The 17,334-nt window shown below is 42.8% G+C and overlaps 1 protein-coding gene across 3 annotated transcripts in view; it reads right to left on the bottom strand.

Annotated features, from left to right (window-relative positions):
- LOC103142416 (retinoic acid receptor beta) overlaps positions 1-17,334 on the bottom strand; it is a 110,661-nt gene that overhangs the window by 11,969 nt on the left and 81,358 nt on the right. For 2 of the 3 annotated variants that reach the window (XM_016674461.1, XM_016674464.1), the window contains exons 4-5: positions 9,414-9,574; positions 4,713-4,889 (exon numbers count right to left, since the gene is read on the bottom strand). In XM_016674461.1, the coding sequence (XP_016529947.1) occupies positions 4,713-4,889; positions 9,414-9,574 (338 nt within the window). Of the gene's footprint in view, positions 1-2,406; positions 2,584-4,712; positions 4,890-9,413; positions 9,575-17,334 lie in introns of all 3 variants that reach the window. The other variant, XM_016674463.1, reaches the window with a different exon arrangement.

The raw sequence follows: 17,334 nt of genomic DNA, 5'->3' as shown, positions 1-17,334 counted from the left end.
CACACACACACACACACACACACACACACACACACACACACACACACACACACGCAAGCCATCTTAAAAGTTTAATCAGTTTAGTCAGAGAAAATGCTCACTACAGACATCTACTCTCCATAAAGTTTTGAATCGACAGACGTGGTGAGTAATCTGACGTGTCTGACTCCGGCTGGTCAGCCCAGACAAACCCCCAATCAGGACGGCCTGATGGGAGCTGAGTTGGATGATAAATGGCGTTTCCTCTGGAGAGCTAAGCAATTAACTCAGAATGCTATTTGAAGAAGTGAAAAGATTGTTTCAAATTGAGGGAGAACAAGAACCTTAATCAGTTCAGTTAAGTTCAGTCAGACAGAGGCAGTTCCCTGCAAAGGTCACCTCAGGGCATCACACTAAAACCAGAGCCATCTAGTTTAAATCCCATTGTTCATATAGTAACTCAATTCAATTCTATGCAGTCCATTCTAGTGCAATCCCCTGTGAAGTGTGGTTCAAACTTGCAAGTACTGTACTAATAACTGTTGTTAAAGTAAGTTTATCTTACTTTCTTATGAAAAAAAAAAAGTTTCCAAAGTGACATTTGAGGGAGAATTCCACTTTTCCAGATTGGTTGAATCATTAAAAGCTATTTGTCAGTCTGATCCAATCAGCAAATACAGATAGATGAAGAAACATATGTCAGCTAAAAACACTTTCTAACAGTCATGCAAACTGTTGTCTATTTTAACCAAGCAATCAGACAAATGGTGCATCTAAATAGTTTTTTTTGTCGATAGTTAACTATCTTAGGCTCCCATTTACATGGAGCCGCTCTTCAAATAAACCAGTTGAGACCCAGTGGCTTGTTTACACCAGTGACTGGATTCTCTCACATCAGCACTTTTTAAATCAGGTCTGAGTGAAGCTTTTCTGTAAAACCTCCCATGAAGGTGTGAAGTGCTCCACAGCTGTGACCCTACACACGGCTGTGGGGTTTATTCTACACATGGCGGATCACATAGTGCTGTGTTGTGCTGACTGAACCTGTTCAGTTTCTGATGAGGAATATGTTACATGAGCACTTGGTTCCTGGGAGACAGAAATGAGTTACTGTTTACTGTGAGGTGGAAGCTGAGAGTCAGAAATGCATGTTCATTCAAAGACATGCTAAAATCACAGCGCCACATAGTGGTTTGGCATAACAACTACAGCTGATGCATGGTGGCACTGTGTAAATGTGGAACATTTTCTCAATCAGCATATGAAAATACGAGCAGTTTCCAGGCGTTCTAGTATAAACAAAGCTGTAGAGTATTTACTTCATTAACAGTGATTAGATTCCAGATACAAGATTCAGAGCAGAACCAAGAGCAAAATCCTACAAGATGCCACAGCAGTTCATGTAAATGCTCTTTTTTATCAACAAACAGCTTTGTATTTTGTGTTTCATGGTTATCTACACTGAAGACCTTGACTGTCAATGGTCTACCACCCACCAACTGAAAGTTTTCGAGTCGAGACGGTGGCGCACTCAGTCGTACTGTTTTCTTGCAGGAAGGTCGTAGGTTTGAATCCCAGCCTGAGGTCTTTCTGTATGGGTGGGTTGTCTCCTGGTACCCCGGCTTCCTCCCACAGTCCATAGACATGACTGCAAACTGGTCTCTCTAAATCAGGGCTGCCCAAAGTCGGTCCTGGAGGGCCGGCATCCTACATGTTTCAGTTCTCTCCCTGATGGTAACATCAACCATCATTGATGTGAAGCAAGTCAATGTTCTTCTTAGGCCTCTAATGAGCCATCATTTGATCCAGGTGTGTTAAACCAGGGTGAGAACTAAAACACGCAGGATGCCGGGCCTCCAGGACCGACTTTAGGCATCACTGCACTAAATAGTGAGCATGCATGTTTGTCCTGTGTGTCTCTATGTTGATGGAGATGTGTTGATGTTGTCCAGAGTGCCCCCACCTCTCACCCAGTGACAGCTGGAGATAAACACCAGCCCCCCACAACCCTGCAAGGACAAGCAGGTGCAGACGATGGATGTCCGGCCTGCTCTCACCAGTTATTAGATTCATCAAATGGAGGTTGCTAAGGGTGATCTACTGCTGGAACCATATTTATTGGTCATAACATTAACATAGAACCCAACTTCAAAAATATGACCTGTCCCATTTACACTGTTTCATGCAACAAAAGAAAATGCAATTGTATTGTGTTGATGCAAAATTTTACTGTTAGTTGCCAATTTGTGTATGAACATGTTCAACTCCTTTGGGAATAAAATGTTAATATTGACCCAAGCAAACTTTGATCACTATTCAGCATCAAAAAAGATACCTTTTTGAAGTTGGTAGATCAGCTTTGAAACAGAAAAAAACAAATGATGATAAACAAGCATGCTCTTTCAGAATAAAAGCAGGAACACACACCAGTATGTCCAGGCAGGCGGCTTTCAGAAGTGTGATCTGATCAGCGATGGTCAGCCCTGTAAAGCCAGGCACTCGTTTGGCAAACTCCACGATCTTGATAATGCACTTGGTGGCCAGCTCACTGAACTTGTCCCACAGGCCCAGGTCCAGCCTCACACGGTGGTCTGCACTCGAGTTCTACAACATACAAACACAGGGAGTCAGGACAAGAAGCTGCTGCTAAATATCTGCTCACTGCGCCCTCCTGGCTCTGCTCCACATCATAGTAATATACAGTCAAGAGGTTCCATACGACCCGAGCTCTCAGAAACACTGAGCTGGGTGGAAGCGCCCTGCGATAATGAGGGTAATAGTGTCAGTGAGCAGGGGCGGGATGCAGAGGACCAGCAGTGACAGGTAGCAGTGAGCTGGGACTGCCATTAGTACAGCTATACAGCACAGAGTCACACATACAGGAGTAGAAGAAGGGAGGCTGGAGATGACAAAGCTACAGTGAAGAAAATGAAAAAAGTGGAAGCTAAATGTTCTCAGACAGTTCAGTGAGAAAATCAGGGATTGAGAGGGGAAAGGTAAGCAGTAAAATTAACTTTCTTTTTAGCTTTACATCGTGTTATGATGTCATCCTTTGATCAGAAGTGTTATATTGATTCTTTCATGGATTGTTGGGGAATCCCTCAGTCTCTCATGGCAACCATTCAGCTGTTCAAAATGCCTGGCTGGACTTAGCTCCACCTTTCAGGTGCAGTTTTCAAAATTCTAAGCTTCCGCCTCACAAAGCAGCCCTTCCCCTTGACTCCTAAACTCAGCTCCTTCAGACTAGCCAGCAGCAATTAGCAAACAACTAGCTGCACTGTGCATCTGCTGATCTCACAATAGGAGCTAATTATCAGTGGAATGTGGTAAAAACATTGTTAAGGGGTTAATAGATGAGCCATGTTGTGATGGCTTCCTGAAGGCAGAGCTTCTTAAAGTGACAGAGGCCCAATTTGAAGGTGTTAAATTTTTTAGGTCACATTTGATATGTGCAGCATTTTCAGAATAGTTAAAATTAACATACTTTATTGTGTTATAAAATGGCACTATGTGCCTGGAAAATACACTATACTAACTACTACTTCTGTAGTTAGTTTCTGACAAATGACTGTTTTCTAGATTTTATGAATATTTAACCAGCTATTTCATTCTTTGAACAAATTAAAGGGGCAGTATTATGTGTTTGATTACTAATTGATTTAGTAAATTAACGTCTTGAAATTAGGCCTNTGTTACCGCAAAGTCCTACAAGATGCCACAGCAGTTCATGTAAATGCTCTTTTTTATCAACAAACAGCTTTGTATTTTGTGTTTCAATGGTTATCTACACTGAAGACCTTGACTGTCAATGGTCTACCACCCACCAACTGAAAGTTTTCGAGTCGAGATGGTGGCGCAGTCAGTCGTACTGTTTTCTTGCAGGAAGGTCATAGGTTTGAATCCCAGCCTGAGGTCTTTCTGTGTGGGTGGGTTGTCTCCTGGTACCCCGGCTTCCTCCCACAGTCCATAAACATGACTGCAAACTGGTCTCTCTAAATCAGGGCTGCCCAAAGTCGGTCCTGGAGGGCCGGCATCCTGCATGTTTCAGTTCTCTCCCTGGTGGTGACATCAACCATTTCAGCAAGTCATTGTTCTTCTGAGGCCTTCTAATGAGCCATCATTTGATCCAGGGTGAGAACTAAAACACGCAGGATGCCGGGCCTCCAGGACCGACTTTGGGCACCACTGCACTAAATAGTGAGCATGCATGTCTGTCCTGTGTGTCTCTGTGTTGATGGAGATGTGTTGATGTTGTCCAGAGTGCCCCCACCTCTCGCCCAATGACAGCTGGAGATAAACACCAGCCCCCCACAACCCTGGAAGGACAAGCAGGTGCAGACGATGGATGTCCGGCCTGCTCTCACCAGTTATTAGATTCATCAAATGGAGGTTGCTAAGGGTGATCTACTGCTGGAACCATATTTATTGGTCATAACATTAACATAGAACCCAACTTCAAAAATATGACCTGTCCCATTTACACTGTTTCATGCAACAAAAGAAAATGCAATTGTATTGTGTTGATGCAAAATTTTACTGTTAGTTGCCAATTTGTGTATGAACATGTTCAACTCCTTTGGGAATAAAATGTTAATACTGACCCAAGCAAACTTTGATCACTATTCAGCTTCAAAAAGATATCTTTTTGAAGTTGGTAGATCAGCTTTGAAACAGAAAAAAACAAATGATGATAAACAAGCATGCTCTTTCAGAATAAAAGCAGGAACACACACCAGTATGTCCAGGCAGGCGGCTTTCAGAAGTGTGATCTGATCAGCGATGGTCAGCCCTGTAAAGCCAGGCACTCGTTTGGCAAACTCCACGATCTTGATAATGCACTTGGTGGCCAGCTCACTGAACTTGTCCCACAGGCCCAGGTCCAGCCTCACACGGTGGTCCGCACTCGAGTTCTACAACATACAAACACAGGGAGTCAGGACAAGGAGCTGCTGCTAACTATCTGCTCACTGCGCCCTCCTGGCTCTGCTCCACATCATAGTAATATACAGTCAAGAGGTTCCATACGACCCGAGCTCTCAGAAACACTGAGCTGGGTGGAAGCGCCCTGCGATAATGAGGGTAACAGTGTCAGTGAGCAGGGATGGGATGCAAAGGACCAGTAGTGACAGGTAGCAGTGAGCTGGGACTGCCATTAGTACAGCTATACAGCACAGAGTCACACATACAGGAGTAGAAGAAGGGAGGCTGGAGATGAAGAAGCTACAGTGAAGAAAATGAAAAAAGTGGAAGCTAAATTTTCTCAGACAGTTCAGTGAGAAAATCAGGGAATGAGAGGGGAAAGGTAAGCAGTAAAATTAACTTTCTTTTTAGCTTTACATCGTGTTATGATGTCATCCTTTGATCAAAAGTGTTATATTGATTCTTTCATGGATTGTTGGGGAATCCCTCAGTCTCTCATGGCAACCATTCAGCTGTTCAAAATGCCTGGCTGGACTTAGCTCCACCTTCCAGGTGCAGTTTTCAAAATTCTAAGCTTCCGCCTCACAAAGCAGCCCTTCCCCTTGACTCCTAAACTCAGCTCCTTCAGATTAGCCAGCAGCAATTAGCAAACACCTAGCTGCACTGTGCATCTGCTGATCTCACAATAGGAGCTAATTATCAGTGAAATGTGGTAAAAACATTGTTAAGGGGTTAATAGTTGAGACATGTTGTGATGGCTTCCTGAAGGCAGAGCTTCTTAAAGTGACAGAGGCCCAATTTGAAGGCGTTAAATTTTTTAGGTCATATTTGATATGCGCAGCATTTTCAGAATAGTTAAAGTTAACATACTTTATTGTGTTATAAAATGGCACTATGTGCCTGGAAAATACACTATACTAACTACTACTTCTGTAGTTAGTTTCTGACAAATGACTGTTTTCTAGATTTTATGAATATTTAACCAGCTATTTCATTCTTTGAACAAATTAAAGGGGCAGTATTATGTGTTTGATTACTAATTGATTTAGTAAATTAACGTCTTGAAATTAGGCCTGTGTCACTTTAAAAAGCTCCTGCTCTTTTTATTACTCTGCCTTCAGGAAGTCATCACAGCATCATTCCTCTTTTAACCGTCTATTTTTACCAGCCAGCGTAGCACTGAGAAGCAGCTCAGATATGATGAGCTCAGCAGAGGCGCAGTTCCACCACATGCTGGCTAATTTCTGCTGGCTAGTCTGTAGGAACTTAGTGTGGGAGGGCTGCTCAGTGAGGCGTCAGCTCAGAAGCTGGGAAACTGCAGCTCTGGGGAGGAGCTTTGCCTTGAAGGTGGAGCTAGGTGCAGTCAGGCGTTTTGAACAGCTCAGTGGTTGCTATGAGCGATTAAATGATTCCTCAAACATGCATGAACGTATCTAGGCAGCACTCCAGGCACATTTTTGATGAGAGAATAACATCATAACCTGATATAAAACAAAAAACCCCAGAACTTTACATAACCCTGCCCGTTTAAGTAATTTTTCCTGTCAAAATGTTGATTTCTTCTACAAACTAAAATGGCCCCAGGAACATTCTCCCACAAGTCAGGGTTGTTCTGAAACTGATTTTGTTTATCATAAATATATTACTGAAGAGGAAGCAACTGGAAAAAGGGACAAACTCATATAACATCCAATGTGTAATCAGCATATGGGGTCCAGCCCATGGAGGAGGCTGGGGGCTGGAGGACAGCAGCCAGTGAAGTGACTGAAGAGACAGGCAGCTGCGTACATCCGTCCCCCTGAGGCAGCTGCTGGACACTGTCACACTCAAAGGATCTACTGTTAGGCCACCACAGAGACAATGGGAGAAAGAGGGCGGCAGCAGACAGTTAAGAGAGAAAAAGATCATTAAGTATGATAGGGGTTAAGTGAGAGGCACATTAAGACTGTGTTAAATCACAGTCAACGAGCTGCAGTCGACACAACAGCACATTCCACTGATTGACGTTCAGTTTGATGGGAAGGGAGGAGGTGGAGATTCAATGTGGGTAACAGAGTGTTTGTTTCTCAATGGACAGGGTGAAGAACGTGACAGTGGCAGATATTAAAGCAACTTATCTTGTTTTGCCCTCTGGCTGAGGAGGGAAAGCACAATGAAAAACAGGGCCGAGCCGGGCGTAACGAGGTGTTACCGTTAGGCTTTTTTTAAAACCTCCTCCAACCTTCTTCCCCCCACCCAGCAATCTCAGTCAATTACACCAGTCCCATAATTCGATAGAGGGAAACAGGGACGTTACCAGGGAATCCTAATTTCATTTAAGTTCATTTTTCCAAACAAATTAGACAAGTTGCTGCATTAAAAAAAAGCCTGGCAGTGTAGAAACGAGCACCAAGAGGTACATCAGCAGGCTCCAGTGCACACATGCAGAAAGGGGGACGGCTGTGGAGGCAGCCGCCACCTGAGATGGATGGAGAGAGCGGACAAAGCGTAATGTGGCTAATATCTGCAGGCCGAGGCGTGTTCTGCGGCGGCGGCCGCCCGCTCGGCCTCCTCGTTGACGACTAATGCTTTAGTTTGTCTTTGAAAGTGCCAGGCTCGTTTTTCATCACCATCACTGTCAGCGGAGGGTTATTCATTGTGGAGCTATCTGTGCTAACCCGCCAGTGAACTCCTAAATCACCGCAGACTAGGATTTGAATATTTCACCACATAATTGGAGCTTTAACCTAATCTACGGAAAAGCCGGCGCTCCTCCTCTGTTTCTGTTGAGGAGAAGTCAAAAGCTGCATCAGGATCCAATCCCTTGAAATAATGAGGAACTCCTCGACGCCTGAGAGCAAGCATAATTACCACTGATCCAGATTACAGCTTTATCAGAGGCCCGACTGTCGACTCCAATAAACAACAAACACCAGCTTATGTATCATCACTGGAAAGCAATATTTTCTCTTTTGTTTGACTATTTTCAGCCTTGGAGTTTAGCTCAATGCAGGCTGTTTACGTGGCTAAATGGAAGAAACGTCTCATGAGAGACGGATGAGGGTGGAGCAAAGAAGGGTTACAGCGATTAGGAGCTTTGTGTTTGTATTGAGAAGGGGGAAATACGTGGTTATGAAGATGGAAGCTGACTGTCGCTGAGACGACGAGCAGCTGCGCTCAGCAGAGAGCTAAAAGCTGCTGACTGCCCTACTTTAGCATCACTTCCACCGCTCTGCCGTGAAACCTATTGTCACTGACTGAATGGATCTCATCACTGTAATAAGAGACACATTATTGCTCATTAGGGCCTCTGTTGCCTTTGATTATTTTCATATAAACATGTTTAGGGTGGGGTTAGTAGGCCAACCCAACCCTAATGACTGACAGGTGTGTGAGATTTCTCACAAACTAACATCACCAAATCAGTCCCCAGACGCCCCCCAGCCCATCCCACCGCAGAGCAGGGTGCCAATCATGGCTCACAGCCGTCAGCTGTAATCTATATGTAAGTCGGCTGGAAAACAAGCATATTAGACTGTCAGCTCCGTCTCAATGCTGCTGTGTCTGCGTGTCAGTCAGCAACTGCTCACCACTTTCTTTCCAGCTATCAGCCATCTTAGAGCTCCAAACATTTTCCTGTCAAGGCGTAACAAGGTGTTGAGGCCGTTAGTTTCATGACCTCCATCTTTTTCACAGTTCTACTCAGCACAGTGCTGCCCCTCAGGGCGGATAAGGAAAGTAGATCTACACAGGGCTTTGTTGGATATTTTCTCTACACAGTTTGATGCTCAGAGACAATCAGACCCTGATGTGTCCGACTGATGACATCTTTCTATAAGACCCTGGTTTCCCCTCGCTATCAGGCCTTTCCATCATTCATTGGTGGGACTCGTGTTTAGGGGGTTTCACATCAGTGGAATATAAACCCATCTCCAGCATTGACAAGCATTTTTGACATCCAGCTTCGCTCAGTTGTACATTTATAGAAGATGGTAATAATGCAAGCTGTGTTTGATGCATCAGTCAAACTTTTCCAACTTGTCAAAAGTTGAAGAGGAGTTGAAAAGAATCTGAAGATGCTATTTTGCTACACTATTTTATTTTTTTTATTTTTTTTTTCATTTTTTGGGTCTCAGCAAGTTCTGAGTTTAAATAAAGATTAAATTAATGCTCCGTAGTGGGAGGAACAAACCCTGAGGTCAGGATGTTTACAGTAATATAATGATCCCTTCCACTGGCCTTCCATCACACTTGATGTCCAATCAATTCCTAATGGCAAAGAGTAAAAGGTTCTGTGGAGGATTTGTCCAGACAGTGATAACTGTACAACTGGGGGCTCCAGCTGAATTAAATGGGGATTAAGAGTGAAGTGCAAGAAATTGATTATCAATATGCTGATGGCAAATTTGTCAGCCAGGATCCAAGAAGCACAATTCCATGAGTCAGATAACATACTGTAAATGAATGAAAACACCCAGGTCCCCATTGATCCAACAGTAAAGAGGAATGTGTGCCTCTTCTGGCTGAACACTCACCGTGGTGTATTTGCCAAGCTGGCAGAGGGAGGGGAAGGTTTCTTGATGGGCCTTACGGATCTTCTCGATGATGGTCTCCAGCTCCGCTGTCAGCTCGTAGCTCTCTGCCAGTTCTGGCTTCGGACTTTCCTTCTTCTTCTTATTCCGGTCGTTCCGAACAGCTGGAGGAGAACAAATCACATCTTTCAGGTTAATCCTGAGACTTTTATACAGACAGTGCAACTTAGGAAGTGGAGACAGTAAAATGTCTTCTGAGAGGATAATCTCAAGGTCAAGCACATCCAACATGTGATGTGAATAGAACTCCAATAGAGGGAATTTTAGGATGTTTTCACACTTAATAGTCCAGTAGACTCTGTTCCATTGGTGACCAAAATGACAACATTTGTTAAATTTTCAGCTGGTGCAGTTCGCTTTCACGCTGCACTGTGTCGAACCAACCAAATCCTTTGAAAAACCAGTTCCCCTCTCGCCTGTGGTGGCGCTGCACCAAGAACCATAAAAGGCAATGTAACAAAAACCACTGAAGAAGACACTGAGCACAGTGTAGACAAAAATGGAGACAGATTGTTTACAAGGCAGATTCCAAAGCTGATATCCCTGATGCTCACTTTATATTTAAGGTGTATTGTGTCGCTAATATATCAGAAATTTTGAAATATATCTTAATAATAATAATGTTGTACATGTGAGGCAGACGGGAGCTCCATCTAAAGCTCAGGTGTGTCTGTTCAGTTCATGAACCCTGGTACTTCATTAGATGCAGATCTTTGAAGTCAGTCACAGCAGGAGATTACCAGGTTTTATTACTCAACACAGCATAATCATCGTGATCAGCAGCAGACTGCACTTTTGGAATCCTAACAAGGGGAGCTGGAGACAATGACTGAGCCGGGCCTTTTGTCAAGAGCTCAGTCTCCCATGGGACCTTTCTAGTCTGATGAGACAACAGTCAAGTGTTATGCCCTAGTTTAAAATAAAGACCCTCTGTGTTTATTGTGTATACTGAAGGAACTCAGTGTTTCAGCTGTTTTGCAGTTTTCTGGAAGTTTGTTCCATATTTGTGGTGCATAGAAGCTGAATGCTGCTTGTCCATGTTTGGTTCTGATGCAAAGCAGAACCAGAACTAGAAGATCTGAGAGGACTGGAAAGTTAATAAAACAGCAGATTCTTAATGTATTGTGGCGCTAAGCCGTTCAGGGATTTATAAATTAACAACAGTATTTTAAAGTCTGTTCTCTCTGTGGAAGGATTTACATGTTTGTTTTGGTTGTATTTACCCATAATGCCTTGCACTATACTCTGCTTCCTGCTTTTGGAGCAATCTAGAACTAGGTGATGTGCTCTATTTTCCTGGTTTTAGTCAGAACTCCAGCAGTAGATCAGCTGCAGCTGGAGGATTGATTTTTTAATCAAACCTGTGAAGACACTGTTTACTGTTGCAGTAAAGAACATTTTCAGGATTAGAGGAGAAAATGTTTTTTTGCTGAGACATTAGTCCTCTAATCCTGAAAATGTTCTTTGGGTGATAGAAGGCCGACTTTGTAACTGTCTTTATGTGTCTCTGAAGGTTCAGGTCAGAGTTCATCACTACACCCAGATTTCAGTCTGATCTCTAGTTTCTCTCTGTAAAACTGAAGCTGAGTGTTGACTCTAAATCTTTCCTCTTTAGGTCCAAAGATAATAACTTCAGTTTTCCTTCAGCTGCAGAAAGTTATGGCACATCCACATATTTATTTGTTCTAAGCATCTGTTCAGTGATTGGATGGTTCAGAGTCACCTGGTGACATCATTATGTAGATAACTATCATCTGTGTAGTTATGGTAGCTAATTTTATTTCCTATTATAACCCGAGCCAATGGGAGCATGTAGATATTAAGAGGGATCCTAGGGTTGAACCTTGGATCTCACATGTGACTTCTGTCCACTTTGATGAGAAGTTTCCTATTGAAACAAATAAATCCCTGTTCTTTATATAAGATTGGAACCAGTTGAGTCTGACCCAACTCTCCAGTCGATTCAGTAATATGTCATGGTCAACACTGAGGTCCAACAGAACCAGAACTGTGGTTCTTCCACAGTCTGTGTTAAAATGGAAGTCATTGAACATTTTGACCAGGGCAGTCTCAGTACTGAGACTAAATGACATCAAGGCAGTTGGTCATTGTTAGGAAGTGAAGCTTTTTCTATAATTCTATTGATGAATGGAAGATTGGAGATCGGCCTGTACTTCTGTAATAGTGTCGCTTGCACATTGTTGTTTTTCAGTATTGATTTAATATCATTTTTAATCCAGAGGGAAAATACTTCATTAGATGGATGACTTTATTATTTGAATCACATCAGATGCAATAATGCAGTTGTGTGTACAATATCAAGACATTGAAGGAGGAGGACCTTAGTTTCTTCTAAGCTTATATGCCTTAGAAGTCTATTATTTTCTTCACCTTTAGTTTGATTGGACCTAGCATCGGTTCTGGATAGATGGAAATAAAACACAATTGTTTTTTTGTTTTTTTTTATAACTGTGATAAATCTAATAAAGATTTCAGAAGCAGTGATAAGAGGCTCTACATCAGGCCTGGTGCTCCACTGCTTCCCTCTGCACCCTGTACATGGTGTTAAAAAGCTATATATTTTCATGGCCTCTTGTTTAATGCATCATTTGGATGTATCTGCTCATGCTCCCAGTAATTTGCTTGAAGTGCAGAGGTAATTGATTTCCTCAGCTGGGGGTGAGATGTATTTACCAAGCTGCTGTCTTCCTAAATCACATCTCGTGGCTCGCCAGCTTGTGTTAACACTGCAACCCTCCAGTCAGTCACATTTCATCGCTACTCTGGAACACCCAAACACTTCCATACACAGACGGTGGAACATTCTGATTTTTGCATTATTTTGTACTATTCGTCCTGGGCATGCATATTTTGAGGACGTCCCGCCATAATGACACTTTCAACATGTAAGCAATGTAAGAATAAAAGCATGTGTGCTTGGATGTGATCTTTATTTCAGTGAGACAGACTAAATAATCCAAGTTACATTTTCCTAGAGGTCAAAGGTAATGTGTATTTACGGTGGTAAGACAAAACCTGATACCTACCATCTTAAAACAACTACAATCCAAGAGACTACAGCAAAAGTTATCCTGTAAATATTGAAACTACATTTAGATTTGATTATTTTCACTAAAGACCACTGTAGATAATATAAAGGCTACTTTAGTTTAACATGTTTTTCAGTTTTCCTTCATACGGTTACACATTGAAAAGATTTTCTCAGACATTCCTCTTTTTCTGAGAAGAAACACTTGTTATGTGTTCATATACAGCAGAGAGTTTGAGCAGTGATTTTCTTCTGCAGTTTCAGTCCCTGTACTGAATTCTCTGACTTCATTCAGTGGTAGCAGCTTTTCTCTACAGACAACACAGAGACCCCCAACTCTGCTGTTCTAATCAGCACAGCCTTCCCTGAGCCCACAGTGACACCATAAACCCTCATGGCAGCTGAGCTCCACGTTCAACCGTCTCATCACATGAAATAATCACAGCTAGGTACAGACTGAGAGATATATTCATATCAATTAGAACTTCAGTTATCTAAGATATGTTTTAGGTAAAAATTAAACTGTTGTTATTCATGTTTGTTAGAATTTTACCTTTGTATTTAAACAATTGCAAAGAGCCTTCCCTGGCTCTGGGGGGATGTCCTGCCCCGAGTAGAGGAGTTGAAGTATCTCGGGATTTTGTTCATGAATGAGGGAAAAATGGAGCTGGAGATTGACAGGCGATCAGCGCAGCCTCTGTACCAGTCTGTCATGGTGAAGAGAGAGCTGAGCCAAAAAGCGAAGCTCTTGATTTACCGGTCGATCTATGTTCCCACCCTCATCTATGGTCATGAGCTTTGGGTCATGACCGAAAGAATGAGATCACGGATACAAGCAGCCGAAATGATTTTACTCTGTAGGGTGGCTGGGCTCTCCCTTAGAGATAAGGTGAGAAACTCAGTCATCCGTGAGGGACTCAGAGTAGAGCCGCTGCTCCTCCACGTCAAGAGGAGCCAGTTGAGGCTCGGGCATCTGGTCAGGATGCCTCCTGGACGCCTCCCTGGTGAGGTGTTCTGGGCACATCCCACCTGGAGGAGGCCCCGGGGAAGACCCAGGACACGCTGGAGGGACTATGTTTCTCTGCTGGCCTGGGAATGCCTTGGGGTTACCCAGGAGGAGCTGGAACAAGTGGCTGGGGAGAGGGAAGTCTGGGGGTCTTTACTTTGGCTGCTACCCCCACGATCAGATTCTATATAACCAGAAGACAATGGATGATAGATGGATGGAAAAAAATAGTATAATAGGAACTGAAAAGGAAAAAAAAATGTGTTTGCTTGGATATTGATCTTTGGTGTTACAGCATTTCTTGGCAAGTCTGGTTTTCCCCTTAAATAGTCACAAGATTTGGTTTTAAAGAGGATCCAAATGCAGAGACAAGGATGACACAACCATGGAGAACAAATGAGTTTAATAACAGAACTCAAGAGATGGGAACAGACTGGTGGCAGCAGGATGTGGAGTAAGAGAACCAAACTAGTGAGTTTAATTACTGAACATGTGAGTTTAATGAACAGATAAGGAACAGAGTAGAGAAGATATGAAACTAAAGCACTGCAGAAAATGTTTAATAAACCACCTTATAAAACTAAACCTCAAATTAGCCGGAAATAGGAAACTAAACTCAAAGTACAACATAACGTCTTATTACCATATTAAAAAAAATACACAATGAACAAATTAAACTACGACACAGAAACTTTGAAACTCTTCAGACCAGAAACAATAAAAGTTGACGTGAGTCAAGATGGCAACCAAACTCAGAAAGAACCGTAAAAGTGGAATTAACGACTGCAGCACAGAGAAGGATATTAAATCAAGGCTAAAAACCCATTTTCTTTAAGTTACATTTAGCTAATAATAACTGGATCCCTGATTAATCCTAATCTGGATTCCAATTGATTAATTCCAGTAGAGAGTGCTGAACAGATGCACTCAACTTTTAACAATATCAGTAAAAATGGTTAAAGCCATGAGAAATTGACAGATTGGATATTAAAGTGTAGGAATGTGTGTGTACGTTGTGACTGAATATTTCACATTAGTGAGTAAATCTGATCCTAAAGGCCACAGAAGGGCTTTTGGCAGTGAAGTTCTATTTCTACCAAAGCAGTTTTCCACTTCACTTTGTAGTTGAAACATAATAAAAGTAGAAAATATCTTTACAAGACTGCATATAACTGAACTCTCCGTCAAGACTACTTTGGATACTGGATAACCTTTTTTCAGAACCTTTCTCAGGAAACAGAATCGTTTTCCTGGAGAAAAACAATCAGACTATGTTTAACCACAAGACTCCTCACAGTGAGAACATCTTGGAATGTGTTGGAATGATATGGAGAGAGAGTGCTCAGCTTTTTGAAATGGTTGAAATTTTTCAACAATACAAGTCAGTCAGATCAGATATGTCGGAGCGGTGGGGGGCTGAAACAGTTTATGAAATAAAAACAACTGAATCCTTGCGCATGATTAATTTTTTAAAAGATTTTTAAGAAACTGCAAGCTGCTGCTGCACTGATTGTTTTGCTTTTGCAGCTCCCAAAAGAAAATAAGATTCAATTTTCAGATCAATTATGTAACTGTCTTGATTTACATTTTGTGCTAAAACTGGCACATCAGTCAAACTCTTGCTGCAGTTGCTGAGCAGCTTTTTGCATGCTTACTATTTTGAAGATTTATTTACCCTTGGTGATGAGTTCCTAGTCTTTGAAGATGGAAGGACTCCCTGCCATTCCCTTAATATTTAGCTTCCTCCACATATCTCCATCAGGTGGACGTCAGGACTCTGCCTGAGCCGCTCCAAGATGTTAATATTACTTCCAATCCAGAGAAATGTTTGTTTATTCTTAGTGGTGAAGATCACAGCTTATAATTTCACAATCAAAGTATTTGTCAGACATTTAGCTGCTGATCTGAGATCCACACTGCTGCAGCAGGAGGAGTTACCACTCAGCATCATGTTCTACAGAGGAGATGGTCAGGGGAAGTGAAAGTTTAAATGAATTAAGCTTTGGGAAAAATTTGTTCTGGGTCTCGTAGTTGAACATCCATTTTAACTGCTGTTACATTAGCTCTAGTTCTTGTGTTTTGAGCAAGCTAAAACCATTTTAGTTGTAAGCAGGATGAGTTCAGGATTACAGGTTGTGATTTCAGCTGTGAGCTGACACCTAAAGGATGTTGCTGTTTGCTGCCAGGTTCTGATCCAGAGCTGTGAATGGGAGAGTGGCAGGTGTTTCTGGAGAGTTCTCATGAGGGGATGAAGGATCATCGACCGGTCTTCTGACAAGATGCTAAACACACTTTTCTCAGAAGTGCCTAACAACAACCTGATGTCCCTCAGCTTTTCAGGAGGGTCGTCTCTATTCTCCTCCACTGTGTAAGGTTGCTCCCTGTTTTTTGTTCGTCTCTTTATTGCAGTTTTTATGGCTGCTTTACACCCTGCTGGAGCGACTTTGTTTCCTCTCCGCTTGGTGCATGGCTGGTGGTCGTTTGAGGAGCTGCCGGCAGCCATCTGCCTGCTGCCAAGCTCTGCACAGGGCAAGTAAACAGATGCAGAGGTAAATAAACACCATCTATCTGGAGTGCTGCGGCACCCGGGCTGCTTGCCACAGCACTTAACATGGCAACTCACCAACAGCAACCAGGTGGGTGTCGAGGAATGACAATAATTCCTTGCTGCCAGCGCAGCGTTGAGATTAAGCTTAATGGTACTTAGGGGAAAGCAAAGGAGAGCAGGGGAGACACCATTTTATAATCTACTAGAGAGAAGGTGTACCATAGCAACTGCAAACGGGGAAGACTGAGAGACATTTAGAGGTGTGAAAGAAGTCTGAACTGTACAGCAGATAGGCTGATGTAGCCAGGACCTGTTGCACTGCAAAGTGGCCCCAACTCTCATTATGTGGAAGCCCTATGCAGTGTGTCACAGTGTGTCACAGTGTGTCGCAGTGTGCCCACTCCCACAGCTAGAAGTGAGAACACCTGCTGTAACAGATCAGCTGAAGCTGTGAATTAGCAGCAAACCTACAACGTGTCTGGAAGGTTTTCACAGCGCTTCACTTTTTCCACATTTCGTGTTCTAGCCTTATTCCAAATTGTATTACATGAATATCTTTCCTGAAAAATCAACAACACAAATACTCTATTGTAAAAATGTGGTGAAAAGTTTTGGTGTTTTGCATATTTATTAAAAGTAGAAAGCCAGGAAATTTACAGCCTTTGCATAATACTTAGTTGATCTCCTCTGGCAGCTTTAACAGCCTCCAGTCTGAACCTGCAGCCTCCAGCTCAGCCTCCTCTCTTTAGGCTGTTTGCTCCGTTCTTCTCCATCAGGTTGGATGGAGACGTCTGTCAGCCATGTTCACCTCTCTCCAGAGATGTCAATCAGATTCGTGTCTGGACTCTGGTTTGGCCCCTTCAGGACGTTCACAGATTGGTTCTGAAGCCTTTCAGATCTGGATCATGTGCTTTGGGTTGAACTGTCGCCCCAGTCTGAGGTCAGGATGCTCTGCAGTGGGTTTTCATCCAGCATGTCTTTGTTCATGGCTGCATCTATCTTTCCTTCCATCCTGACTGGTGTGTCAGTTCCTCCTGCTGCAAAACATCCCCATAGCATGATGCTGCCACCACCATGTGTCACTGTAGTTATGGTGATGAACCATGCCTGTTTCCTTCAAACATTACTGGCATCCACACCAGAGAATCTTGTTTGTTCTGGTCTGAGATCCTTCAGGTGCCGTTTAGTGAACTCCAGACTGGTTGTCATGACACTTTTATTGAGTGGCTCTCTGGCCACAGAACATGTTGTCCTTCTGGAA

This window comes from Poecilia formosa, unplaced genomic scaffold (assembly GCF_000485575.1).
Source record: "Poecilia formosa unplaced genomic scaffold, Poecilia_formosa-5.1.2 Scaffold96, whole genome shotgun sequence".
Classification (NCBI taxonomy): domain Eukaryota; kingdom Metazoa; phylum Chordata; class Actinopteri; order Cyprinodontiformes; family Poeciliidae; genus Poecilia; species Poecilia formosa.
This window is presented reverse-complemented; position numbering and strand designations above follow the sequence as displayed.